Source organism: Taudactylus pleione, unplaced genomic scaffold (assembly GCF_031769625.1).
Source record: "Taudactylus pleione unplaced genomic scaffold, aTauple2 ptg000019l, whole genome shotgun sequence".
NCBI lineage: Eukaryota > Metazoa > Chordata > Amphibia > Anura > Myobatrachidae > Taudactylus > Taudactylus pleione.
Window position 1 is genome coordinate 40,397,645 of NW_028284421.1, and position 27,851 is coordinate 40,425,495.

At 46.4% G+C, this 27,851-nt stretch overlaps 1 protein-coding gene across 4 annotated transcripts in view; it reads right to left on the reverse strand.

Annotated features, from left to right (window-relative positions):
• IMPDH1 (inosine monophosphate dehydrogenase 1) overlaps positions 1 to 27,851 on the reverse strand; it is a 66,100-nt gene that overhangs the window by 17,153 nt on the left and 21,096 nt on the right. For all 4 annotated transcript variants that reach the window (XM_088447441.1, XM_088447435.1, XM_088447433.1 and 1 more), the window contains 10 exons: positions 23,389 to 23,490; positions 22,005 to 22,079; positions 20,717 to 20,923; positions 20,451 to 20,538; positions 16,935 to 17,134; positions 16,345 to 16,435; positions 15,709 to 15,804; positions 15,366 to 15,509; positions 15,117 to 15,261; positions 9,171 to 9,314 (listed from right to left, as the gene is read on the reverse strand). In XM_088447441.1, coding sequence (XP_088303567.1) covers positions 9,171 to 9,314; positions 15,117 to 15,261; positions 15,366 to 15,509; positions 15,709 to 15,804; positions 16,345 to 16,435; positions 16,935 to 17,134; positions 20,451 to 20,538; positions 20,717 to 20,923; positions 22,005 to 22,079; positions 23,389 to 23,490 — 1,292 coding nt within the window. The remainder of the gene's footprint in view (positions 1 to 9,170; positions 9,315 to 15,116; positions 15,262 to 15,365; positions 15,510 to 15,708; positions 15,805 to 16,344; positions 16,436 to 16,934; positions 17,135 to 20,450; positions 20,539 to 20,716; positions 20,924 to 22,004; positions 22,080 to 23,388; positions 23,491 to 27,851) is intronic.

Here is a 27,851-nt window from a genome sequence, read left to right on the forward strand (position 1 = left end):
GTCCACGGACAGACCCTGAAGGTCTGAGAACCAGTGCCGTCTGGGCCACGCGGGAGTTATCAACAGGAGCGTCCCTCCTTCCTGTTTGAATTTCCGGATTACCCGTGGAAGAAGGGAGACCGGAGGGAACAGGTATGCGAACCGGAACGTCCACCGGACGGACAGAGCATCCACCAGAGACGCCCCTTCGTCTCTTGTGCGAGACCCGTACACCGGCAACTTGTTGTTGTGCCGGGACGCCATGAGGTCGATTTCTGGAAGACCCCACCTGTCCACCAGTAGTTGAAAAACGTCCGGGTGCAGGGACCATTCCCCCGGATGAACGTCCTGGCGACTTAGAAAGTCCGCCTCCCAATTGAGCACTCCCGGGATGAAGACCGCTGATATGGCCGGAAGATTGCGCTCCGCCCAAACCAGGATCCGAGAGACCTCTACGAGAGCCGCCCGACTGCGAGTTCCTCCTTGCCTGTTTATGTAGGCCACGGTGGTAGCGTTGTCCGACTGGACCTGCACCGGGCGACCCTGGAGAAACCGCTGTGCCTGCTGGAGAGCATTGAAGACCGCACGGAGTTCCAAGATATTTATTGGAAGCTCCGCTTCTGTCGGCGTCCACCTGCCCTGGAACAAGTGTGGACCCGAAACTGCTCCCCAGCCCCGAAGACTGGCGTCCGTTGTCAACAGGACCCAATTTGGAACCCAGAACGGACGTCCCTTGTTGAGGTGGGTCGTCTGTAACCACCACGTAAGGGACAGGCGAACCTCCTGGGTGAGCACAATCGTCTGGGACTTCAGAGACTGAGTCAGCCCGTTCCACTTGGACAGGATCAGGTGCTGCAGAGGTCTGGAGTGAAACTGGGCGTATTCCACCATGTCGAACACCGACACCATGGAGCCCAGTAACCTCATCGCCGAGTGTAAGGACACCCGGCGGCTGTGCAGACAACTGCGCACCCTTGACTGTAAAGCAGAGATCTTGTCCTCCGTCACGAAGATCCTTTGCTGTCCCGAGTCCAATAAGGCTCCAAGATGCAGAATCCTCCGAGACGGGATTAGAGTGGACTTCTGCCAGTTGATTAGCCAGCCGTGCCGTTGCAGCAGTGCAATGGTCAGGTCCAAGTGGCGTAACAGGAGCTCTGGAGATCCTGCCACCAATAACAGGTCGTCCAAATACGGCAACATGCGGACTCCCTGCAGCCGCAGAGAAGCCGCCATGACCGCCATCACCTTGGTGAAAACACGTGGTGCTGTTGCCAGGCCAAAAGGTAACGCCCGAAACTGGAAGTGGTCGCTGCTGATTGCAAACCTGAGGAACTGTTGATGGCGCCAAAGAATAGGGACATGCAGGTAAGCGTCCTGTATGTCCAATGACACCAAGTAGTCCCCAGGTTCCAGCGCCAGAATGATGGACCGTAGGGTCTCCATCCGAAACTTCGGGACCCGCAAAGACTTGTTGAGTGCTTTGAGGTTGAGAATCGGACGATATGACCCATTGGGTTTCTGTACCAAAAATAGATTTGAATAGAAACCCTGGCCCCTCTGGGAGAATGGAACCGCCACTATAACTCCAGCCTGGAGCATAGTGTGCAATACCTTCCGCAGCTCCGTAGCCTTGTTCCGGTCTGATGGGAGACCCGTGGTGAAGAAGCGAGCCGGGGGTCTGTGCCGGAAGGAGAGGGCGTATCCGTGGGAAACCACCTCCAGAACCCAAGTGTCTGTCGTAGTGGTCGACCAACACTGGGCGAACTGTAGCAGGCGGCCTCCCACCCTGGGATCCCCCAAAGGGAGGCCCGGACCGTCAGGCCGCAGGCTTGTCATCTGGCTTGGGGGCCGGACGTCTGGTACTCCATGCCTGCTTCCGGGGCTTGACCGATTTCTTAGGGCCAGCCTGTCGAGGAAATGACTGTGGTTTGGGCCTGCCCTGGGCCCTAGATGACCGAAAGGACGATGGTCCCGAACCAGAAGGAGCAGCGGCCGACGGGAGACAGGCAGATTTGGCTGCCGCCAGCGTGGCCACAATCTTATCCAGATCCGGACCGAAGAGAACTTCTCCGGTAAACGGCAACGTTTCCAGACCTTTCTTGGAATCTGCGTCCGCCTTCCAGGATCGCAGCCACAAGGTGCGACGAGCAGCTACCGCTGCTGAAGAAATTCTAGACACCAGAGTACTAATGTCTAGAGCCGCCTCGTTGATGTAGGTGGCCGAATCACGGAGATTGCCAATCAACTCCGCCTGATCGGCCGGACAGTCGGATTCAAAAGAAGCCTCTAATGAATCCGCCCAGCGCTCCATCGCTCTGGCAACCCAGCAAATGGCCATAGCCGGCCGTGCTGCCCCCCCTGCAAGGGAATAAGCGGACTTCAGGCAGATTTCTACCTTGCGGTCCGTAGCATCCTTAAGGGAGGACATGGATGGCATCGGCAATGTGGCACTACGGACAAGACGGGTCACGTGAGAATCCACCTGTGGAGGGGATTCCCACTTAGCAAAATAATTATCCGCGAACGGATAAGCCACCGCCAGGCGTCTCTGCGGCTGGTATCTTTTGCCAGGTTGTTTCCACGCCTCCTCTAAATGGTCCACCAACTGACCCGAAAGAGGAAAGACTGTGGCATCGCCCTTCACATCTTTGAAAAAGGCATACTTAGATTTAGCCGCTGGGGGAACTTCGTCCTCAATCACCAAGGCTGTGCGGACCGCCCGAATAAGTCCAGGAATATATACTTTGGACTTAGCATCAGCGTCCTTAGTATGGAGAGGTTCCTGATCGTAAGGATCAAGAATCTCCCCATCATCAGACGTCCCTTCGTCATCCTCATAAGGAGCGGACAGAGACGCCACCGGCCTTTTATGAGGCCGCATCACAGACTCCCCTTGCAACACATCCGACAAGTGCTGTACAGAACTCGTCAGGGAGTTAACCCACGCTGGCTCCTGAGAACCCGGGAGCGGGGAAATAGGGAGACTGTGGGGTACCACCAATTGTCGTGGGAACCCCTGCATGGGTGACGACACCACAGACTGCTGGGACAAACCCATCGGAGTAAACGCGGGCTGCGGAGCTAACTGGCCCACTAAAGCTGTTAACGCCTGAGCGAAACAAGCCCAGGGCGGCTCCTGTACCGGTGCTGTAACCGTAATAGGCCGCGCCATGGACAAACACTGCCGGCAAAGGCCCTCCGCGCTACCCTCCCCCTCCGCTAACGGTACTTTGCACGTGGTACACTGTAGCCGGAGGGGAAAATCACTTTCAGACATGATGGCACCACGTATGTGACCTCTCTCACCAATTAAGTATTAAATAGGCGAGAGACCACCCTGCAGCACCGCACCGCAAGGGCTTTAGCAGAAGAACAGGGACAGTAATAAAGCTGACAGTTTAGAGAAGAAAAGTTACAGGCAGCAGCGCTAGCACAGTCACATACAATGCAGAAAAATAACAATTCCTGCACTAACAGCGCTGATCACTCAACTACACAGACACAGGGCCTGGTAGGACACAGCGCTGCATACACAGACCTGACCACAGCGGAGGAGAGGTATGCGGGGGGACCCAGACCACGATGCTTCCGTCCAGCGCTTCCAGCAGCGTTCACCATGCGTTCTGGGAAGATGGCCGCCGAGGAGCAGAGAGGAGGCTGGCCTGGGGGAGGAGCGCTGCCACAGGACCAGTCGGCAGCATGCAGAGAGGGCTGTGTGCAGCGGGGGAGGCGCCGGCTGTGAGACAGGGAAGGCGCGCTCCCCTGGCATGCATTTAACCCCTGGGACGCTGTCCCAGGGGGTAGTGGAAGCGCAGGTTGGTCGCCTGGCTCCACGCTGCAGCCAGTCCCCAGGGAGCCCCCTGCCTGGGGACTTAGGACCATGTGATCAGCGGGGACCCACCGCGGGACCCCGCTGCTTACCTCTGTCCCCCTTGAATCCGGCCATGGTCCGGAGCATCTGGGGTCACCGCTAGCTGTGACCCCAGACGCCCACCAGCATCCCCGGATCAGTACCGGCATTCTGGTACCGGCGGGGTGTAGGGAAGACAGCATGGACGTCAGGACTGACTGTCCATGCTGTTCATCCAGATGTGCAGCCACAGCTGCATGAAGAATAAGCTTCAGGGGCTCTTCTAGCCCCCACTCCAACAGGTGCACCCGACTCCGGCCGGGCACCAAACTAAACTGAGGTGCCTTGGCCCGGGGGCGGGGTATAGGAGGGGGACCTAGTGCATCCTGGGAGGCTGAGAGCTTAACTCTTTGGTGCCCTGCGACTGACGTCACACCTATACCCCAAGGTATCCTGTGGATACCCTATGGACCCTGAAGTAGAAAAAGGTAAACGAAGTCGTAGATCCATGGAACTGTCAGAGCGTCGACCGCCTCTGCCTGCGGATCCCGAGTTCTTGACACGTATACTGGGAGCTGGATATGTAATCATGACTCCATGAGGTCAACCCGAGGACACACCCGCGATGAATCAGTGCATAGAACACGACTGGATGAAGCTTCCATTCCCTGGGATGGATGTCCTGGCGATTTAGGTAATCTACTTCCCAGTTGTCCACACCCGGAATGAATACTGCTGACAGGATTACTGACTGATTTTCAGCCCAGGGGAGAATATGAGTTACTTCTCGCATGGCCATGCGACTTCGAGTCCCGCCCTGTCGATTGATTTAAGCGACGGCGTTGCGTTATCGGACTGAATTCTTACCGGATGAGAGTTTAGAAACTCTGTTGCTTCTATAAGAGCATTGTAAATCGCTCTGAGTTCCAACACATTTATGGGCCACTTCTATTCCAGAGGGGACCATCTACCCTGAAAGGGATACTTGAGGACTACTGCTCTCCATCCTCGAAGGCTGTCATCAGTTATTACGATAGTCTAATCCCACCCTCCGAATTTTCGGCCCGCCAAAAGATTGTTGGATTGTGCCCATCAGAGGAGAGCCCCTCTGGTAACTGGGTTCATACGGATCTGTCGATGCAGAAGCGGATAAGATCCTGAGACTTGTGACAGGAGGTCCGGTTGAAACACTCTGGAGGAGTGGAACCGTCCGAACTGTAGTGCCTGGAAAGCAGCTACCATTTTTTTCCAAGAGACGCAGACAAAGTAGTAAGGACACCTTCTACGGTCTGAGGACCAACTGAACTAACAACCGGATATCCCGGATTTTGTCTATCAGAAGAAAACCCTCTGATGCCGTATCCAAGATCATGCCCGGAAACAATGGTCTGAGAGAAGGGTTACAGATGGAGCCTTGAGTAATAGGTTGTCCAAATAAGGGAATATGTTCACTCCCAATGACCGAAGGAGAGCAATTATTATTATTATTATTATCATCCTTTATTTATATGGCACCACAAGGGTTCCGCAGCGCCTTACAATGTACATAATAACTCTTTTCTTGTGTGCTCATTTGTTTAACAGTACAAACAATGCAGGACAGATACATGATTAATACATTGCTGCATAACACTTAGATAAGCAGCATGGTGTCAGCAACCAAGGGTGGGGTACTGTTGTATATTAAAGTATAATCAAGTGAAGGAGAAGCACATGAGGGAAGAGGGCCCTGCTCGTGAGAGCTTACATTCTAAGGGGATGGGGCAGACAGACAGGGGTGACACAGATGGGCTGGATACAAAGGTGACAGTATTATAACATTTATGTAAAGGTTAGTTTAAACGTAAGAGGAAAGGACAAAGAGTTGATCCAAATTTCACCAAGCCTCAAGATTTAGGGCCACAACCAAGCAATCATGACTGACATGAGTTTGTAAAAATGCGGGGAGCCGAGGATAACCTGAACGGTAATGCTCGAGATAGGTAGTGATTCTGCAGTATAGCAAACTGCAGGGAGGCTTGATGTGGTTCCCAAATGGGAGCATGGAGATAGGCCTCCTTGATATCCAGGGATAAAAGGAATTCCCCTGTTCTCACCCCTGATGGACTGCAGAGATTCCATTTCTGGAACGATACATCCTCAGATACAGGTTTAAGGATTTGAGGTTTAAAATGGGTCTGACCGAACCAACCGGTTTATGCACCACAAACAGGTTAGAGTAGAAACCCCATACCTCGTTGATGCTCCGGAACCGGAACTAGCCCAGATGACACTATTAGAGACTGAATAGCCTCTTGTAGAACCCTGGCCTTGTCTGTAGGTAGTGAAGAACCGAGGTGGATGGGGGACTCTGACGTCTATTCAGTACCCCAGGGAAATTAGTCTGCGAATCCACTGCTTGAAAATTCTGCAAGCGGACTCCCACCGCAGGAGACCCCAGGTAGGGCGGAAGACAGTCATGCCACCTGTTTTTCAGCTGGTTAAGGCACCTGCAACAGTGTGTGGGCGACCTCTACTTCTGCTGCCTCTAGCTTGCGTGGGAGCACCTCTGGCTCTACCATGAAACGAAGGTGTAAGCTCTTCTGGGAGCCGGGGCAGTAGATGGGAGGAAAGAAGACTTACCCCACGAGGTCTGGGATATCCAATTCCTGGCCAAAAGCATGTCACCAGTAAGTGGTAAACCCTCCACCGCACTCTTGGACTCTTCGTCCACTTGCCAAGCGCGCAACCATAGAGGTCTGCGGCCCGAAATAGCATACGCAGATATCTGGAAATACCTGAGTCCTGTTATCAACTTGTCAGCCCAGCAAACCACAGCCTTGTTAACCCAGACGGTAACAAGGGCAGGTCTAATTGAGCCCCCGCTGCTTCTTAGTGTTGTCTCCCACTTACTATTCGAAGGGTCCTTTAACACTAATTCCCGGCACTGGAAGTGCTGTGCTGTTTTCTTAGAGAGACGGGAGACAGATGCATCTACAGGAGGAGGTGTTTCCAACTACTCCATCATGGATGATGCAAAAGGATGGCTTTAGGTTGTTCGTGAAATAATTCACACTCCTGGGATGCAGGAAACATATCCTCAGGTAAATTAAGTACATTTCTGACCGGCAAAATTAGAGATTCCACCCTGGCAGAGGTGGACTAACTCTTGAGGGGTACCGCCCCCCCTCTTCGGTATCCTCCGACTCTTCTGACTGGAGAGCAGTCGTTAGAGTATGCTCTTATGTCATCGTTGATAGGAAGTGGAGGGTGCAGACACCGCTTTACCCATAACCTGTACCAGGGTGTTTGGTTAACCCAGCCACCCAGGGAGGCTGAGCGTCAGCTAACACTGACGTTAAGTCTGACATAACTCCTACCATGTCAGCGGCCCATGGAGGAGCCAATGAGTCAGTAATAGCCATATGAGGATCCATTGTTATACAAGCATCACATAACATGGACCCAGTGGCATGTGGCTTGGTCTGTTTGTTGTTACACTTGGAACAGACAAACAGCTTTTGAGAAGCCTTGGTTCTGCTGGACATGGTACACACAGTCACCCAGTTTAAACAGAAATGACAAAGAAATGACAAAGATGGGCTGGTTTGGGACACAGAGGAGGAGGTACCCCCCTTCCCACAGATCAGATTCCCCTGCACTTACACCCCAGTTACTTACAGCCTCTTTACCAGGGTTGTAGTCAGGTGATGTAAATGTCTGCAGCACAGGGATGGCAGCAGAGGAATCCAGCCTTCTGTCTCTACACTGCAAACTTTCTCAGTGTAAATAACCTACAGTCCTTTGCACAGGATCCTGTAGTGGAAACAGGAGCCATGACAGCTGCACATTACCTCTATGAGGGAGAGGTGCAGGTTGAGTGAAAACCGGCATACACGCTGTTCAGAACAGCTCTCTGACATGCCTTAGAGAGAGCCCGCGCTATATAGGCTCCGCCCCCTGCTTCAAGTCCCCAGGGCTCGGAAATGGCAGCTAGCTCCATTAAACGGAGGAGCCAACACTTTCAGTGCCCCCTGCTCCCGCAGCAAAGCTCTCGGCGGGGGGAGGAGAGCGGCCGCGGAAAGTGCGTATGGGAGCAGCGACAGTGTTTGCTGTCTCCCACATGTAACACTGCCGGCATACAGAGCCCCGCTGCTGCAGTGAAGATCCAGACGGGCGGGGAATACGTGTGAGCCCCGCTATGCTGCAGCCGCTAACGCGCGGTCACCAGCGGGGGCTGAATAGTTATCAGCGTTGTAGCGCTAAGTATCTGGGCAGTAGGGGAGTGCACGATGGGTAGCAGGGGGGGGGTGTGAGGGGAGCAGCGGGGAACATGAAGCCACATACTCACTGCCGGAGGGCTCTCAGCTTCAGCACACTCCTCTTTCCTTGTTAGACATGTGCTGTGGTGATAAGGAGCTGTCAGTGCTTTTAGTATAAGCACTGTGCACTCCTTCCTGCTTCTAACAAGTCAGGGCGCCGGGTACCCGGACCCCACCTTTAGAGAGGTGGCGAAGGGTACCTATCAAGTGTAAAAGATGTAAAAAAATAAATAAATGTAAATAAAAATGAAATGTGTTGCTGGAGCACAGCAGATCGTGACCAGCTCCAAAGGGCACATTTTCTAAACTGAGGGCTTGTGGGGCATAGAGGAGGAGGAACTTCACACTTCTAAATTATTTAAAGTGCCAGCTCCAGCTATCCACGCCTCTATACCCCAGCGTAAGCAACCTCCAGTGTCCCCTAGTGGATGAAAGAGAAAACGACATTGTTATCGTTCATTAATCGTGCAGTGGGAATGCCAGCAACGAGAAGCGATGCGTGCTCCCGCTGGTCGTTGTTGGCAGCTGTCATCGTCTGAACCTGCTGTCCAACTTGACGATATAGTCAGGTTGTGCAGGTTCGGGGATGAGAGAATGTGTCCACACTGAATATATATATCATTCAGTGTGGGCTCAAAATGCACTGCGCACTATAATGAATGACTGAATGATAAGGTTATCGTTCAATCATTAGTCGTGTAGTGGATATGCGGCTTTACTAGGTACCAGACAACTTTGCGCAAATAGTATTCTTTCAGAAGTTAATCCTTGACAAAGTGCTATTAAATAGGTTTTTAAATCATTGAATCAACAGAATATTTAGTTACACTTCCTCTGTGCGTAGTATCAGTCGTTAAATTCTCAATAGGCTGATGAAATTGGATCTCTCTGGCTTATGTGAAACATTCTCTGAATGCTAATTTTAAATAAGGCTTACAACATGACCATGTTACTTCCGAATTAGATTCCATTTTCTACATTGTTTACATTACATATTCTTGAAGAAAAATCATACTGTTGTCTAGAACAGTACAACTTACCTCAATATGGAAAGACTTTTGGCCCCTATGTCTTGGCAGCCATGCTGAATACCTGCTATTAGGTATGGTGCAAACTTATGGATGGACCCTTTGTCTTGAATGGAACCAGATACACCTTGGGCCACCTTCACCTTATCCCCTTCACTTCAGGAAAACAAAATAGATGGTAAAGTTCACACTTTTCAAATCAGCCATAATATCATAATTCACTCTGTATGAAGTGTGAAACGCAACCTTGGCACACTGAATAAAGAACAGTAAATCTTACAAAAGGAGACTGAGGACTACAACAACTTAATAAAGGTTACAGATAAGTGGTAATGTTAGGCAGTTTTAGAACCAAAACCATGCCAATTAGAACACGAGGCCCAGGTAGTGTAGGGCAGATTTTCAGAATTTTGACTACATGTGACATCTGAGACCGATTTATACGGTAACCGGCCCTTATGATTGATAATAGGATTTTTGGTCAACTTACCGTTGAACCCTTTTCTCTTAAGCAGGCTGGGGAACACTGGACCATGGGATTGTAGGTTGGGGCTGGAGCTACCACTTAATAAAAGTGTAGCTTTAACTCCTATGCTCCTCCCCCCTGCAATACCAGTACTTTAAAAAAAAAAAAAAAAAAGAGTCCAGAGAGGAGTAGCAGGTACGCCATAAAAACGGTTTAGAACAAACCAACAAACCAGTAGGGCAAAGACCGGTCAAGACCCAAACACCTCGCAAGACTGAGCGTGAGGGAGGGAACACAGTGTTCTCCAGCCTGCTTAAGACAAAAGGATTCAACGGTAAGTTGACCATAAATACTATTCTCTCTTGCAGCAAGGCTGGGGAACACTAGACCATGGGACGTTCAAAAGCCACCCCCAGGGGAGGGAAAGCTCAGGCTGCCTGACCCGAGAACTGTACGACCCCAGAGGCAAAAAAACCTGAAACGCTAAAAATGAGCAAACGTGCGGACAGGTGACCAGAGAAACGTACGACGGACTGTGCTGCTGGTCTCGAGTCGCACTGCCCATAAATAAGATAACCGACGCCCTGGCTAAAGGCGCTGACACCCGGTCTGGTGGCGGTCGCCCCGCACCAGAAGAGGCATGAGTGATGACTGAGTGGATCCAATCACGCAAGGGTCTGCCGAGTAGCCGGTCAACCTTGTACTGCGCTTCAAAAGGAAGCAGCAGAGAACAGTGTGGCTTACAGCCCAGCTAGCAAAGCCATCTCATCCCAGTCCCAGAAAGTCACCGAAGGACAAAAGATCAGAAAGACAACATCCTGGTGGAAGACAAGGCCGAAACAAGTCGCTTGTGTAAAAACTGTACAGAGCACCGCACCATCCTCATGGAAGAGGAAAAAAAAGGTGGTGGCTTGGAAACGCAAACACAAAACCATGCCAATTGAAGGCCATAGCCATGAGGAAGACCAGCTCAGAAGCAACTAACTGAAGAACAGCTGAACGCGTCGACACTCATGCAGCTTGTGTGAGAGCCGATAGGACCGGAGCCAGAGTCCACGGCACCACCTGCGGATGAAATAGTGTCTGAATACGCAGCACACCTAGCAAAAAGGATTTGGACCTTTGGAAGAAAGGCCAAACGCCGACGGAAATAAAGTGATCAGGCCAAAACCAGTATAGTCACAAAATAAAGTAGTAAACTGGCCTCCAAAGCCCACGAAGGAAGACCAAGGAACGTGAGAAGTGAAAAACCTGTAATCTCCCCACAACAAAAAGCAGTTTCCCGACTCAGAGGAAATGCAAGATATAACCTTTCCCACACCTTGGCACGAAGGCCAGATCGGGAAAAACAACGGAGGAAGGTCCCTGCGTAGAAACAATGGACCGTGTTGCAGCACGTCTGGGCGAAGTGGAAGACACAATCCAGGACATACAGACTGCCTGAGAATGTCCCCACATTATGACCAGTGAAGCCGGCCTAGAGCCTCTAGGATTACCCGAACACGGGCAGGGTTTACACGCCAGGAGAACTCTAGGTAACAGTGGGGACGGCAGAACTGATGCGCTAGCTGAAACTTGTACGAAATAGTCAAGGCATCCTCTGTGGAAGCCAGCAAATACCCGGTTCACAGACAACCCTGTGAAGTCTTGAAGAGGTGTCGAGAGGCCCTAAGATCCTCTGGCTGAAGACCTAGCCAGGGAGACCACTGAATAGCGAGACCAATGCCCTGGGAGGAAGTCCACTGTCCTCATTAACGCTGAGAGTGTCAGGGACCTAGGAGGAGAATACCTGAAAACAGCGAATGAGAGTGAGGAGTGCGGTCGGACTGAACTAGCAACCTAGACTAGAGGGGCGCCGAGCAACCCTTACAAGGCTGGAGACGTACAAAATGGAACTCCCGCGAGTGACCTCAGTCCAATGAATGGTCGCTAAGTGGAGACTCATGCCCAAAAAGCAAATGCTCCACAAAAGCGACGGACAAGGCACCAACAGAATGGGTGAGACCAAGGTCCGTAAGGATCGTGCACTGGCCACCCCATGAGACAAACCCCGCTGGAGAGAAATGTCAAAAGACACTTTCAGAGCTGAAGGCGCCGACAAGGAAGCAGTGGAGGCCTTGCGACGTCATGAAACTTGAGACCTAGGAAGGTCCGTAACTGTGACGTCCAAGTATCCGTCACAAACCGAAACCCGAAAAGTGCATAATTGTGATGCCTTCAATTTGCAATATGCGCGGTATCACCGCCCTTAGTCTGATGCAAACCCAAGGAGCCGGGGCTCCACCGAACGGTAGGGCCCAGCCCAGACTAGGGCATATTCGATCAATGACTGAAGAAGAAAGATGGTCGAGAGGATTGGAACAATGGCTCGGTCAATGCAACCATGCCGCACCTGGGGAAGAGAGACGTTGAGAAATCCAAAGCAATGCCTTGGCAGCGGACCCAGAGGTTCATGTTGGAACCCTAGTCATGATGCCTATCACCCAGATGCCTTAAGACTTCACTCAATGGTTGCTGAACTCCCCATTTGCACCTGTACTGGGTATAAAAGATACCCCCCGACGCACAAGGCTTCCCTGGAACCCTGACTCCAAAACGGTGATGGTACCAGAAAATCTTGTGGCAGACAGAAAAGAGCGTACTCTTGGAAAAAACAGACCCCACTGGAGGGGACCGCTGCCGGAAGAAAAGTATTTTCTTAACCTGTGGGGAACACTATCCAGTACTGGCAAAAAAAAACAAAAAAACAAACGTTCCTACCAAGCCGAAAATATTGTAAGTAACATTCCGGCTTAAGTGCCAAAAGGCCTTTCGAGCCCAGGCAGCCGTAGCTGAAGTCCCTCAGCTATCTGTCTTGCATGGCTTCCCACACAAAGTCTACCGAGAAATTGCCCACCAAACCGGCAGGGAATCCCAGGGCGAACTATTGTAAATTCCTTGGACAAGTTCAGCAGCCGAAGTGTCCATAGTAGACTCCAATTATGCCAAGGCTCGTCAAGCCAGAGTCATGTCCCCCTAGCGTATGAAAATAGACAGGAGACAACCCTCCAAGGGTTAGCTAGCAGATCCCTAAGAGATGTTGCATGTGTTGAGCCAAAGGTCTGTCGCAGCGAGAACAGTGGGATGTGCTTCCACCTGGGTACTTAATTAGTTGGAAGCAAATGTGCAAGGAATGATGACCTCGTAATCTGGCGTCTCCTTGGCCTCCCTGATGAGACTTTAGAGATTCGCCGAAGGGAACTAGTGACTTCCCGTGGCCCCCGCTTGGGAAGCCATATTCAAACTGCCTAAAGAGTGGCGCACAGCAGCAATTAGTCAAAGAGGACAGTAGGTCCACACACAGACTGGGCAAGGCTTCAGAAGTTCCTACGTATGCAGAACTGCTTATGAAGCCCTGGTAGGAGGAAGACGCCTCCAAGACCAATCTCCACCTGTGCCTCGCACAGCAGAGTCTGACCCAACTCCCTATCCTGACGCCGCCAGGCACGGAGCCCGAGTGGAACATACCGTAGCCGGGAACCTCTAGAGGAAAAGAAGCTGCACCACCGATGAGGGAACACCAAAGTCTGTACTTGGAGCAGAATCTGCTTCGCCAGGGTAACCAGGGACCTGCTGAGAGCCGGCGTCTACGCCTGCCCCACCATGGTGGACGCAGCACCCTAGATGCCTGCGCGTCACCGGGCCTTACGCCCCATAGGCTCCTGAGGGCCACTGCCCGTTACCTGTGCATGAGGCCAACTAGCAATATCCCTGACAACGAACCCCAGATAATTAGGGTGGTGGCGGGAAGAGAACCCACACTGCGGTGAGGCAGCAATGCTAACCACTACACCGTCCGTGCCACACCTTGTAAGACAAGACAGTCGTCTAATTTACTTAGGGCACATTTGCAGGTGACCTAATACATAGGCAGCTATAACAGTGTGACATGGGCAGTCAATATGACATAGTAACACAAGACATGTAAATTTAGTGACAGTGTACATACAGAGGCCCTACAAGTATAGTGTACATACATAGGCCCCACAAGTGTACTTGCATAGGTGTCCAGTACTTAACTTTATTTAAGCTGCAGGGGAGAAGTGGAGCAGTCCTGTGAAGGGCAGGAGAAATGCCGATGGATGACGCACTGTGCATTCCCTGCTAAAGGCAGGGCGCGTCGGTTATGCTACTCCTGGAGGGGGGTGTGCAGCGCTGTAAGCTCTGCATCCTCCATGTCCACGCTCCCCAGACCTGGAGTAGTTCCCTTGGGGAAAACTCTGGTCAAGCCCGTTCCACCCGTGCAGCCTGTCAGCGTGCGCGCACACCCTGCATGCATGGGAACTGCCGCTAAAGCCCGGAAAAACGGCTGCCGCCATCCAGGACCGCTCCGCCTCCGCTGGCACCCTCCAACAGGTTGACCACGAGCGCCGGTCCCCGGCAGTCTCAAAACGGAGACCGGAGTGCTGTGGGGGGGGGTCATTGCTAAGCACCCCCCCTGCATCGAGCAGCCGCCGCACTCAGGCCCTGATTCAGAGCCGGACGCTGACAGAGCGCTCGCTCTGAATCAGGGCCGTCCCTGCTCCTTTTTGGAGCGGCCTCCTGGCCGCTCGCATAGCTGTGCGAGACCACCCACAGCTATAGCGAGCGGCCAAAATGATGGTCGCGATGGTCAAGACCATCGGGCTTGCGATGAGACCCTGCGGTAGGGTCTCACTGCCGCAAGCCCAGGAGTGCTTTTGGCTTTATCAGAGCCAAAAGCACTCCCACTGACATCACTAGTAATGTCAGTGGGGCCGGCCCCAGACGGTAGGCGTTCCCATGGGAACGCCTCCGTCTGGGCAGCCACGCTCCCGGCACGCCCACCAAAGGGGGCGTGCTGTCAATCACCATCGACAGCATGCCCCCTTTGGTGCGAGACCCATAACGATGGCTTGGCCGTCGTTATTCGGGTCTCGCGCATGCGCACGCGAATGCGCACTTGGGCACCATCGACCTGCTTGCGAGCGCTCAGCGCTCGCAAGCGGGTCTGAATTAGGCCCTCAGACTGTAAGCAGCGCATAGCTCACATAATTGATAAGAAAATTACAAATCAAATGAAAAACTAAGCTACAACAAAGAGCTGCGTAGTAGCCCCTTAAAATCGTGCCCTTACTCCTCAGGCACTTAAAGAACACTGGAATTGTGGGATTGCAGGGGGGAGGAGGGTTAAAGCTACAGTTTTATTAAGTGCCAGCTCCAGCCCCAACCTACAATCCCATGGTCCAGAGTTCCCCAGCCTTGCTGCAAGAGAAAGTTTGATTCCACAGGCCTTTATGAACCCAAACCTACTACGAACGCAAGTACCTCTACTACATGCTCAGCAATAAAATCTCATTTTCTGCAATTTGTAACCCAACCTGAGTTCAGACTACAAATGATTTGCGACACCCAGGTTGTGTTCCCTCTTCTGGCGACAGGAAAAAACAACATGAAGAAATTGGACAGATCAATAAACATCCAGCTATGGAGACCTGAAATATCTTTTCTGGCTACTGGTATTTTTCTCCATGGCATCCAGCGAGCCCATTCCTCTGTATTTCTTCAGCCTCACACCATCAGAAAAGAAATATTCGCCAGGTGCCTCCGTGGTGGCCGCCAGCAAGGATCCCATCATCACTGCACAGAATAAACAAACATAAGATGAATGAGATGCACTGACAAGTAATTAAATGCACAACTAAAAGCAATTGCCTGTAATGGCCATCAATTCTTAGATTTACCTGTAGATGCTCCGAGAGCCAAAGCCTTCACCACGTGTCCCACTGTTTGAATACCCCCATCTGCTATAACCGGAACACCAAACCTGCGAGCGTACTCTGCAACCTTGTATACTGCAGTTCCCTGAGGTCTGCCACAAGCCATTACTGTAAGCAAGCATAGTCACACAGCAGTGTCAAGTATCAGGTAACATGGGCAGAATTTAGATTTAATCTTATAAACCACAAACAAGTTTGGTATGAGGGGAAAATAAGTATACACTCCAGTTAAACAGATTAAGGCTGAAACTTTGCATGATGAAAATAAACCCCACCACCACCACATAATGAACAGCTTTTCCCTCACCTTCCTGAGTAATGCATATGGATCCACATCCCATTCCTACTCGCAGCGCATCCACACCAGCGTCAATAAGATTCTTTGCTTGAGCTGCTGTCACCACTAGCAAACAAAAAATAAAAAGAATACATGTCTTACACTTCAAAACATCAGGGACCTATAATTTGCTCAGCTTCTAAATTTTCCGTCCAATTCAAATTGAAATACAGACATTCCTCACTTAACAACCTACTCGTTTAACAACCGTTCGGACTTACGACCAGCACTCTGACCAGCTGGAACCCACAGTGCAATGACTAAAATGTTATTCTGAAACTTTTTTTTTATATAACGAATTGTACTGTACAGTAAGAGTTATGTAAAGTAAAAACAGCTGCAGTATCAAGTTTGAATTTCCTTTAGACCTTTTCTTTATTCAGAATAAATAAAAATGATTACCTGTATTAAGTATATATGGCTCCTCTTTTAGTGACCAATTCGTTTATCGACCTAGTCGTAGGAACGGAACTCAGTCGTTAAGTGAGGAATGTCTGTATATTTGAAAACACTGAGGACTCATGTATCCAGAATACAATACTGTGCAGTAATTACTTACTCTTCCGACATGCTACCTAAGGTTGATTAAGTGCAGAAAATGCTTACCATTCCCGCCAACCACCTGTAGCTCGGGGTATTTCTGTTTGATGTAGTGGATCATGTTTATCTGATACACAGAATTACCCTGAGAAGAGTCCTGTCAATGAAACACAAAAAGGCTGTAAGGTCTTTTAAAAAGGAGTTTTGTATAATGAAGTAGTTAATGTTTCTACACCACTAAATGAAAGAGTGGTTGTGGTAATTCTTATTTTTCATTCAGCATTTACTTGCAAACAAAGGTCACTCCCAGACCGACAAGGGTTACCCCCTTCCTCACGACACAGGAAGGGGGTAACCCCGAAACGTTGCACAGTAAAATCACTATTTTTTTGAAGTGTTGTCGGTCTGGGAGTGCCGCTTTTTGTTGTATATGGCTATATGGAGGGGTTAATTACCCCAAGGTGAGCACCCCAGCAAGTACCTTCAAGCTCTATTGTAAGTGCCAGTAACACGCACATACATATTAAACTTTCCAATATTTTCTATAAATCATTTTGACTAAACTATTCACATTTATGTGGGTTTTGGACAACTAGATGTTTACATAACCCTCCCGCCCCGCATGAAAAAAAAATTAAGCCTATAGCAATACATACAAGGACAACTACATCCACCCCCGCTTGCATGAGGAGGTCGAGTCGATACTTGTCATCTTCCCTGGTCCCAATTGCTGCACCACACAACAACTGCTTCCTGCAGTCTTTTGAGGCAAGTGGGTAGTCCCGATTTTTCTTTAAATCGGTCCTAGCAATAATAGCGACCAGCTCATCACTGTCATTCACTATTGGCAGTTTTCCTGTGGATGAAGATGAAAATTGTCAGATTAGGAGTATCACTAAAATAGGACACACTAGCAAAAGCAGCCTCTTGAATATAGCATGTTTGTAGCAGATTTAGTGAAGCCAGCAAAACAATACATGTAGACAAAGTAAATTATAGAGGTTAGTGGAGATTAGAAGCGCACTTGGGACGCAAGACTCAGGGTACTGTATAACATATTTAAAATACTTTAAATTTGTGGGAATAAGACTTACATTTTATTTGTTTTTAATTAAGTCTACCGTTAACATTTACAGCGAGAGTTTAAGATAATAAATACAACCCTAGATTCAAAAATCAGTTAATTAGTAATGTATGTGATTAATGCTTGAAGCAGGAGTCTTACTGGCCTGAATTTCCCTTTAAATCCCCTGATACTTACTTTCCATAGAGGAGGCTCATTACCAACAAACATGTTCTTCCCAACACATAGGCCTAGCAAGCAATAGTCCCATCCTGAGGGAACAATACTGACTGAATTGCTATAAACACCTATTTGCCACAAGTATTATATGAGGATGATAGGCGATTGATCCTTACTACTATTGGATCAAGCAAAAGACCAGAAGGAGGACAGTGCATTTCCTTTCTGAGCTTGCCAAGTAATTTCTTACCACCATGATTGATTTTTGCTGTCTCTGCTGGCATTTGCCCCTCTCCCTTATTCATAGAGACTAGCCAGGGGCTATTGATAGAGAAGATGATGGTATCTGGTCCAGGTTCCTGCTTACCTTTGGTTAATGAGCAATTCCAAAAGAATCACGTAAGACAACACAATACTTAATAAGGCTTACAGAGCTAGCCGCAACCATTCCTAATCCCAAATATTAGGGAGATAAAAATTGATGCACAAACATTTTAGGAAATAAAATACAAATGCTCCAATGGTTTGAAGATGCAGGAATTATAGATTAGGCTAACCATCTTCATTAGCTGACAAAGTGCCACTCTCCAAGATCATTCTCAAATGTCTGACTAATGAATATAATGTAACAGGGCAAACTGCCGGAAAAGTAAAGGGCCCCATACACGGTGCAATGTGCACCCAGCAATGCGATCCACGTTCCGACGGCCGACATATCGGACGGTCCCCACACATGGAGCGATCCCATGCCCGACATGCCGGCCCACCTCCATAGACCTGCATGAGATCGTCCGTCAATTCTCCAGATCTCTTGTGCATACAGAAAGGTCTGGAGAGACAACACCACGGAAGCGTGCAGCGGATGATATCATGCCCACACATGGAACGATATAGCTGCGATATCGTTCCAATTCATTGGTCGCTCCATGTGTGGGGGCCTTAACAGAACAGATCTATTGACTTCTATGCTGACTAGCGGACATGAAATGGACACTACCAAGTGAAAATAATATAATAACTCTTGTGGAACTCATTAAGCCTAGTTTATCATATATGGGACAGTGTATTTCATATTCTTACGTAGTATGAAAGAGGACTACAGCACTACACCAATGGAGCTTTCAAAAAGGAACAAGCTGGACTGAACTTCACCCTAAACTAGATATTTAATTTCTGAATTGTACTTTAAAGTTATATGGAAGGTATGACATGTTCTCTCCACAGCACGTACATGCCATATCCCTCAAACCAAAACAATGTGCCCCAATTATAAATGCTTATCTGGACAACGCTGGGATTCAGGTTACTTAGGGCGTAAGATATCCAGAATTAAGCAAGATGGAGCTATTGATATGTCCATAAGACAGCTACGGGCAGTAATGGATTGGTAATATGAGCTATATATTCTTATTTATACAGCTATCAGGGTACTAGGTTGTATTGGAAAGCGGGAGCAGGAGACAAATTAAGCTAGTGATTGAATGTGATGCTTGTTTTATCTGTCCAATACTTACAAAGCACTAGACAAATTAAGACCAATTTTAAGTGAGCTCTTATAGTATACCAAATAAATAGTTAACATTCGGCTTTTTGTTACAATACTAAAGTAATATTTTAGGGATCAAAACAGCAAATAGTTTTTATTTTTTAAAGTTACTACAAAAAAGGTAGCCATTAGTAAACCAGTGGATTTACCATCATGGCCCGGGGACAGGGAGGATGCTGTGTCACTAATCTAGATCTACTGCTTTATGGATTATACCAGTTTTTCTCTCCCACTCAGATATAGTTTTGGTGGTTTAATGCCAGTCATGGTATGTTAATTGCTACATATATAGGGGCAATTCAATTGCTTTGGGCGTCTATATGATTGCGGAATTCAATTGTTGTTCCGTTCAAACACCTAAAGCTATGGGTGGACACATTACTTCTCACACCTCAGGAGGCTGCGAGAAGTAAAGTATGGGCACGTACAGACAGCCAGCATGGTGTGCGCAAATCAAATGAATTGCCCCCACAGTGATGACTATTGCAGGACATTACAGATTGCATTTTTGGTGGTATAAATTACACAAGGAATTGGTGAAAAACAAATCTCAAATCACTTGTGATAATCTAGTAGATGGGGGGGGAAAAAAAAAAAAAAAAAAGGTGTGCCTGTCAGATTTCTTATTTTCTTATAAGCAAACCAGAATTACAGTAGTTCAACCCATATGAAAAGGTAAACCTCAGTAGATCAGTGTTTCTCACACTCATTCCTCATGAAACCCTAACAGTGCTTGTTTTCAAGGTATCCACAGGAATAATTCGTACCAACTGTAGAACTATTGTGTTAATCAATAACACACCTGTGCAGCAGCTAGATGATGTGGAAAACAAGCACTGTTAGTGCTCCATAAGGAACGGGATGAAGAAACACGGATATATCAGTATATGCAGTGTGACACTGAAAACACTGTTCACACAAAGCGGTCCTAGCAAAAAAGCAGATCTTAACTATTTCAAGTACTTTTCAAGGAAATTCTGCTATCAAATTTCAACATAATATCGGAGCGGTTTTCTGAAGCCCATGTGACAGGTGTAAAAGTAATAAACAGACTTCTATGGAGCATTGTTTTGCATGGGTCATATTTCTATGGCTCAAAATGCTGCTTATGGCTTTATAACAGAAGTAGTAAGGGCAGTAAATCGGCTGTGTGTGAGAAAGACATGCATGCTCCATGTTTTGCTATGCAAACCCACCAACAGGTCAACGTTAAAACGTATGCCACAGGTTACATACTTCTAACCAGTTTGTAGGCAATATAAGAGCGTCTACATCAGAGGTTTTTGCTATTTTTACATATGAAATTGTAATATGTACTTGCATTATAAGTAGTCATATTTCTATACGACAGTCAGTGTGATCAGTGGCAAGTAACGGTTATACCTTTTTTACTACGTTGTAGAATTTCATTCGCTTCTTTTAGGGTGACACCGGCTGGGGCAACAACCAGGTCATCTCTTTTGGTCATTACCTGTAGAACAATCAGAGTATGAATTATAAGATATGGAAACAGATATACCTTATTCATCCCCAAAGTAAAGCATCAAAGAATTCTAGGTGAACATATTCGCGCTGACTGCCATAAAAAAAAAAAAAAAAAAGTCAGTACAAGGATTGGCTCATATAGCCATTGATTATTGATACAGTACCTCGCTCAGATAAGTTGTGTAGTCTTTTTCCGTCAGAAAGTCTATATCTCTTGAGGTAACAATCCCTACTAATTTGCTGCCCATTTTTCCAGTTTCCGTTACTGGGATGCCAGAAAATCCATGTCGGTTCTTAGCTTCAAATACATCCCCCACAGTGTGGTTGGGGCTCATTACTACTGGGTCAGTGATAAATCCTTGTTCAAACTTCTGCAGAAAGAGAGGAGAAAAGGACATGAAGGAGAGAGAGAAGGATGCGCCAATTGCACAACAGTTTTATACAAAAGGTACGGAATATTGTAAACAGAAGAAACCCACAAAATACTAATAGCTCCCCCTCCTACTTATAACATTCAGAAGTTACTATTAACTCCAATAGTGAGATTTCAGCCACAAGACAGACATTATTTCTGTATTTAAACCAGTATTATATCTGAAAACGGTCTCATCACTGTGACGCCAAAACATTTATGTCACATATTTACAAAGATTGATGCACTAGCAATGATCACCTCTATGGGGGGAATTAAAGTGTGTTGCACGCTGGCGGCCACTAGATGGCGCAATTCAATCGTTGCTCAGTTAGGGTGTGCAAAGCTGCCGATGCTGACATTTCTACTCTCAGCCCTCAGAGCTGGCGATCAGAAATGACCAAAAAGTGATCCGTATGAGCGCTCTAACGGGACCTTTCACATCCGGCTAAGGCTGCTCCTCACCTCCATGGGGGGGAATGCAAGGGTGTTACGCGCAGTCGGCCGCAAGATGGCGCCCGATGGAGCCAGCGGAGTTAACATTTCTATTTGCACCCCCCCCCGAGCTGCCAAGCAGAAATGACCAAAAAGTGACCTCTTTACAGTGTTCAAACGGAACTTTCCACGGGTTCGACAATGTCCCGTCATTTTGACGGGCTGCTAACTAGTACAGATCATATTTATTATACTACATAGGTGATAGTATTTACATTGGTTTAGGTATATTTTAATATCTGGAGAAAGTGAGTTCTGAGGTAATCACTTCACAATTCTTCAGGAAAATGTGCGTTTTATAAAAAATAATGCACATTATTACAGATATAAGAAGTTGCAATAGATTTCTGTAAGCAGTATAAAAACCTAAAGCCTACAACTGCGTACCTATGCATGGTAGAGGACCTCCTCTGACTTCTATTTATGATATTTATAGCACTGCATGTATTATACCATATATGATCATCCATCATTTATAAGACAGAAAACAGACTATACAGAGATGAGCAATAAAGGACCAAGTTACTATATCTATAGAGTCTTACCTTCACTTTGCGGGCTTCATTGGCCTGAAACTCCGGGGTACAGTTATGATGAATGATGCCTATACCTCCCATCAACTGTAATACAATAAGCCATAATGTAAAACACTCACAAGTATACAGGTACTTTGAAAAAAGGAATCAAACAGCATAATAAAGCATGGCTGACTCAGTAAAAAGAGTAGGATCTATCTATTTAACTTAAAAAGCAAACTTCCAAGACCGTTGCAATCTTTATTACGCCATTGAGGACAATGGAATAAAAATAAAAATATGAGCAATTGTGTAAAATTATACGTAACTAGAATTGTACAAAACAAATAAAATAGTTATTTTAATCTTATGAACTCTATGCTTACATGCTATATCTTACAGCACTTATAGGCAATGTAAGTAGAGTCCCTGTGAAATGAGCACTAAAGCCTCATTTAAAATCCAGAGATAGAGAGAGAGAGAGATTATATATATATATATATATATATATATATATATATATATTAGTGCCTTGGGCAAAGCCACGTTACGCTGCCTAAATGAGGCCACAAGACCATACACGCTACAAGCCTCATGTGACAGTTGCTATGTCTCGCTAACATTAAGAGAATGTTTTTATACAAAGAAAAATAATGGAGCAGAGCTCATTTAGGTGTGGGTACATTTTCAAGAGGAAGAAGTTAAGTATAACAATGGGATTTGGACATTCATATTTTACGTTTTAAGAACTACTGTTAATCACAATGTATTATTCTTAAGTAAATGGGATAAATTCTAGTATTTTTCCTTTGTATTTAAGGAAATACAGCATACATATATTCTTGTCGCAGAGCTTTACCTAGCTTCTGGGATGGTGCTAGGAAGCCTGCTTGCATACTTCTCCATTTTAGGAAATTTGCCTTCAGTGCACTTCCATATGATGCATTTATATTGTCCCAGATGCCCCTGTGAATCTAATTGAGATGTGGTTATGTTCTATAATACGGATTAGGGGTGTGACCTCATTGCCCATGGGATATGGCATCCCCAGGGAGTGTGGTCAGGTCTGAGAAAGATAAAATGTAGCCAGTGGTAGCAGACACCTCGGAGTTTGCAGATAACCTACACAGAAGGATATTTCTACTCCCTTGTGCAAAAAAACAATTGAGGTTAGTGTTATTTTAAGCAGCTGCCTATAGTGTCCTCCAATTCTTACACATCTAAAGTGACAGATAAAATGAATATTCCAAAATCAAACCTTCTTCTCAAAAACAGTAAGTATATAACATTGTTATACTGTTAAAGTCAGCTATAGCCATGAATTGCTTTACTTATAATCGGCTTTCTATGGTAACTACACAATCAATATACTCATGACAGATTTTATGAAGGTATATATGTGCCTTGTACTCACCGCCATTGCAATAGCCATATCTGACTCAGTCACTGTGTCCATGGGAGAGGAAATCAACGGGGTCTTTAAAGTTATCTTACGAGTCAAGGCAGAAGTCAGGTCCTTTAAATAAACACACAAAAAAATTATGTACAGAATCAATTTTAACATTGATATAAAACACCACACATTTTACGGTCTACAAAGTAAAATAAAATGGATCATCAATATAGCTGGTAGAGTTCACAGCTAGAATTGTACCAATTAAATTAGACACGAGCAGGAAAGGGCCACAGTATTACAATCAGAGTACAATCCAACGGTCATATGCTTATCATCCCAACCATTACTGTGAAGAATCTCCAGAGGACAGGATACACATCAGACGACTATACCAAACAAGAAAGTTGTACCCTTTAAACCTCACTGCCTAGTAAGGGGGATGTAGTCAGGCACCAGTAAGGGATGGTTAGGGTAGGGAGAGGAGAGGATTAGGGTACTTCCCTGCTGCAGTCGGATTTCGATCAGTCGGGCTTCCCTAGTAAGGTACTAGTTGTCTTTCCATGAAAACATAGGAAAACAGTTTATTTGGTGTGCTTAGTGTCAGAGCACATGCTGGATTCATTTACAGAAGTGTATTCTAACAACTTTCTAGCCTTCTCTTTTCATGCCTGCTCACTGTGTGCTCACGGTTCTAAATTTGGCAGGGACAGAACTGAACAACCTGTAACCAATGCTCAAAGCAGCACAGACTGTTTCAAGAGAGAATGAAGATTGTGTGGGTAGCATGAGAAGTCCACTCGTGTTAGTAAGGACAGGGCAGCATGTTACCCGGCTAGTGCTATTATTTAGGCAGGTTTACATTGTAGTGTTACCACCAGGCTGTTTTAGCAGGGAGCAGCACCAGCCTTTTTTTTTAAAGAAACGAAACTGCCCCATTCTGGAGCACCACAAAGTGAGTGAGGAGTAAGGGTATAGTTCAGTCTGAGGGGGTTTTGGTACGATGCTTTCTTGCTCTCAAGTTCTGCATGAAAGCAGCACATTCAGCACCTCCTTTGCACCCTTACCTGAGAAGAGCTCTATACACTACAGGCTCAGAATCCTGCTGAGCTGTGACTGCTCTAGAGCTGCAGTGTGTCAGAGCCAAGACATATAGCTGACTGCACCAGGGATCCTGCGCCGCTGCGTAACCCTGATCAGGCTGGACTGGGTGCCTTCACTCGTGTTCTCCACAAAGCTGGGCAGGACTGTAACCTCTAGCCCAGAGTTTCCCAAACTTCGCAATTACAGTCCAGGTTTTAAGCATATCCATGCTTGAGCACAGGTGGTTAAATCAAATTGACTAAGTACTAATTAAGTCACCTGTGCTCAAGCATTGATATCTTTAAAACCTGGACCGTAATGGTGGAGCTTGGAAAACTCTGCTCTAGCCTCTGATTGAATTGCTTAAATCAGCAAACAAAGTGGAAGCTGCTCAAATCAATTTGGCAATACTCTTCAGGTGCATGAAAGGGAAGGATCATACTAAACAAAACAAACAGAAAGGGGGGGTGTCCCTGAGCACACTAAATTGAACCTGCAACAATACTTGAAAACTATAGGGTAAGAGAAATTCAGAAATATTTGCAAATACATGGCAAGCCACCAGACCAACTTCATAGCCTCTCTGATAACTGGTGGTCCCTACACTGCATGACAACAGTACCTACTCTGGGCCATATAATGGTCTATTGCAGAGGTTCCCAAACACTGTCCTCAAGGCTCCCCAACAGTTCAGGTTTTAGAAAGATGCATGGTTGAGAACAGGTTGTTAAATTGACTGAGACACTAATTAAGTCACCTTTGCTAAACCATGTCTCTCTAACCTGAACTGTTGTGGAGTCTTGAGGACCACGTTTGGGAACCTCTGGTCTATTGTAAGGCTTCATGATTAAGGCACATACAGAAATGCATCCAAATTGAGAGCCAGCTTACCTGGGAGTCACCACTAGGACCTCCAATTAGCAAAACGGCAATCAAACTGGAATCTGCTCAAATACTCTTCAGCTGCCCAGAGTGGGTACGGTTATCATGCAGTGTAGGGACCACCAGTTATCAGAGAAGCCGTGAAGTTGACCTGGTGGCTTACCATGTATTTGCAAATGCATGAAACAAATATCTCTAACTTTATTACCATATAGGTTTCAAATATTGCTGCAGGAACAATTTAGTGTACTGGAGGACCCCCCCCCCCCTCCCTTCTATGTTTTGTTTTGTTTAAATGCCAGCATCAGAGCTCCCTGTTACTGAAAGCTGCACTTTCCCTCTCAATTAGAGTGGATGTTTAGTTACCAGAAGCTCCTCATCCCGCAAATAAGTTTTTTTTTTTTTTAAATATAGTGTGTCCTAATTTTTTTATTATACCTGCCATATCAGATATGGTGTTTTGATTTTTAAAACTGTAGTTCCCCAATCATGTATTATTTTGCGGTTTGTTTTATTCCTTTGGGATTTAAACACTGATAATTATACGCACACACACTTTATAATTTTAATTAGTGTCTGGGATTCCTTTGTGTATTTTACTATAAACATCTTGTTCACATAAAGCCCAGACTTCTGAATAGGTGTTTGCACCAGTCTCACTTCATTGTAATACATAATGCAACCAAGACTTCATAATTTATGTGGATGATAATCTGCAAATGTTTCATGCTGTCAATTACCATTTCTACTGATCACACCTTACATACGATGCCTTCATATTCCCCATTAAAAAAAACCCTTGTCCTGTTCTCATGGAGTATGGATATTACTTTTAGGTAGCGCAGGAAAACCAGTGTTTAATAAAATAACCAAATACACGGGATGGGTAAGGGATGCAGGCGGTAAATATTCTGACGCCGGAATTCTGACCGGGTTAGGATACCGAAACTTGTCAGTAGGTCTCCTAACCCTCCCCCCTCTCCATACCCTAACCTCCCCACACCCTAAACCTAACCCTCCCCCCTTAGTGCCTAACTCTAACACTCTTCCTCCTAGTGCCTCCTCCTCCTAGTGCCTCCCCCCAACTCTGCTACTTACCTTCGGGATGCTGGCGCTGAGATTCTGACAGGTGTCAGGAACCCGGCGCCAGTATTCTAAGCACTGGCATACCCCGTGTCAGGATACTAAACATATCCCAAATGCACAGACACAGAAGTGACATTCACTTGCCACACACTTACAGGTCAATGTATGAAGTGGTGATAACACCTTTTTATGGCATTTTAAGAAAAATAAGGGTTTCTTACTTCTCCAAATTTATTAAAGGACAGACCATGGAGAAAGCAGATGTCTCAAATGGCACCTTTGGTGTCCCTTACCACTGATGCCAAAGCGTGATGGCCACTTACTAGTCTATGTTTATTCACACAGAGATCTCACACATGGACACCAGGCCATTAAGCATGATATCAGTACTAGGCTAATATCATACAGCTGAACAGAGATAGTCAAAGGGGTAAGTTATTCACCAGCTGATTATATCAACAAGGAGCGCATACATAGATTGTATTCAGTATTTTAATTTCTATATGTACACTCAATTTAATACTATAAAAGTGCACTTGGTATTAGTACAAAACATAAAAAAAATAAGATAAAAGAATACTAAAAATTCAGAGAAAATAAAAAATCCACCTTTTCAGAAAAATTATTATGCAATTATTGCAACATCTCTATCACTTTAGCCTTTTGTTTCCACAATACTTATTGCCAGGTTAGTTCTTTTGTCTCCAGTTTTGCTTTTACATGTAAAGCCCTCAATCTCAGTTTCTAGCTCACCCGGTTTGTACGGTATATGTTAATTTCAGTCCAAGAGCAATGTCTTTTATACTCTGCTCTTACCGCTCCCGGTGCTCAGGCTTTGATTTCTGGGTGTCAGGTACAGATAAGCACACGGCACCATCACGCCAAATTTTATTGTTTTTTTATGTTTTGTACTAATACTATGTGCACTTTTATAGTATTAAATTGAGTGTATATGTGTATATATAGAAATGAAAATACCGAATACAATCTATGTATGCGCTGCTTGTTGATATAATCAACTGGTGAATATTTAAGGGAGTAAAACCGGATTACTCAGTAGGAGCTGTAGTCACACTCATTTAGCTGTAGTCAATATTCAGTTAAGGGCCTGAATATTGATAATTTAATAGTTTCTAAAGAGGCAAGTTACCATAACACCTCTATGGGAATATTTTTTCTAATATATTGCTGCTATAGACATCCGGCATCACTGTACAGTGGCGATGCAGGATGTCTTTTAGCATGGATATAAGCAAGATGCTATTACATATCCCCTTCATTACCAAATGCATGGACACACTTTTAATCTGAAATTGCAAACTTTAAAAATCGACCACAAGGTGGTAGCAGAATATTATAAATTAAATTCTAAAATGCTCACCAGAGGTGTAGCTTAAAAAAAACAAAAAAAAAACCACACACCCTGAAATGGG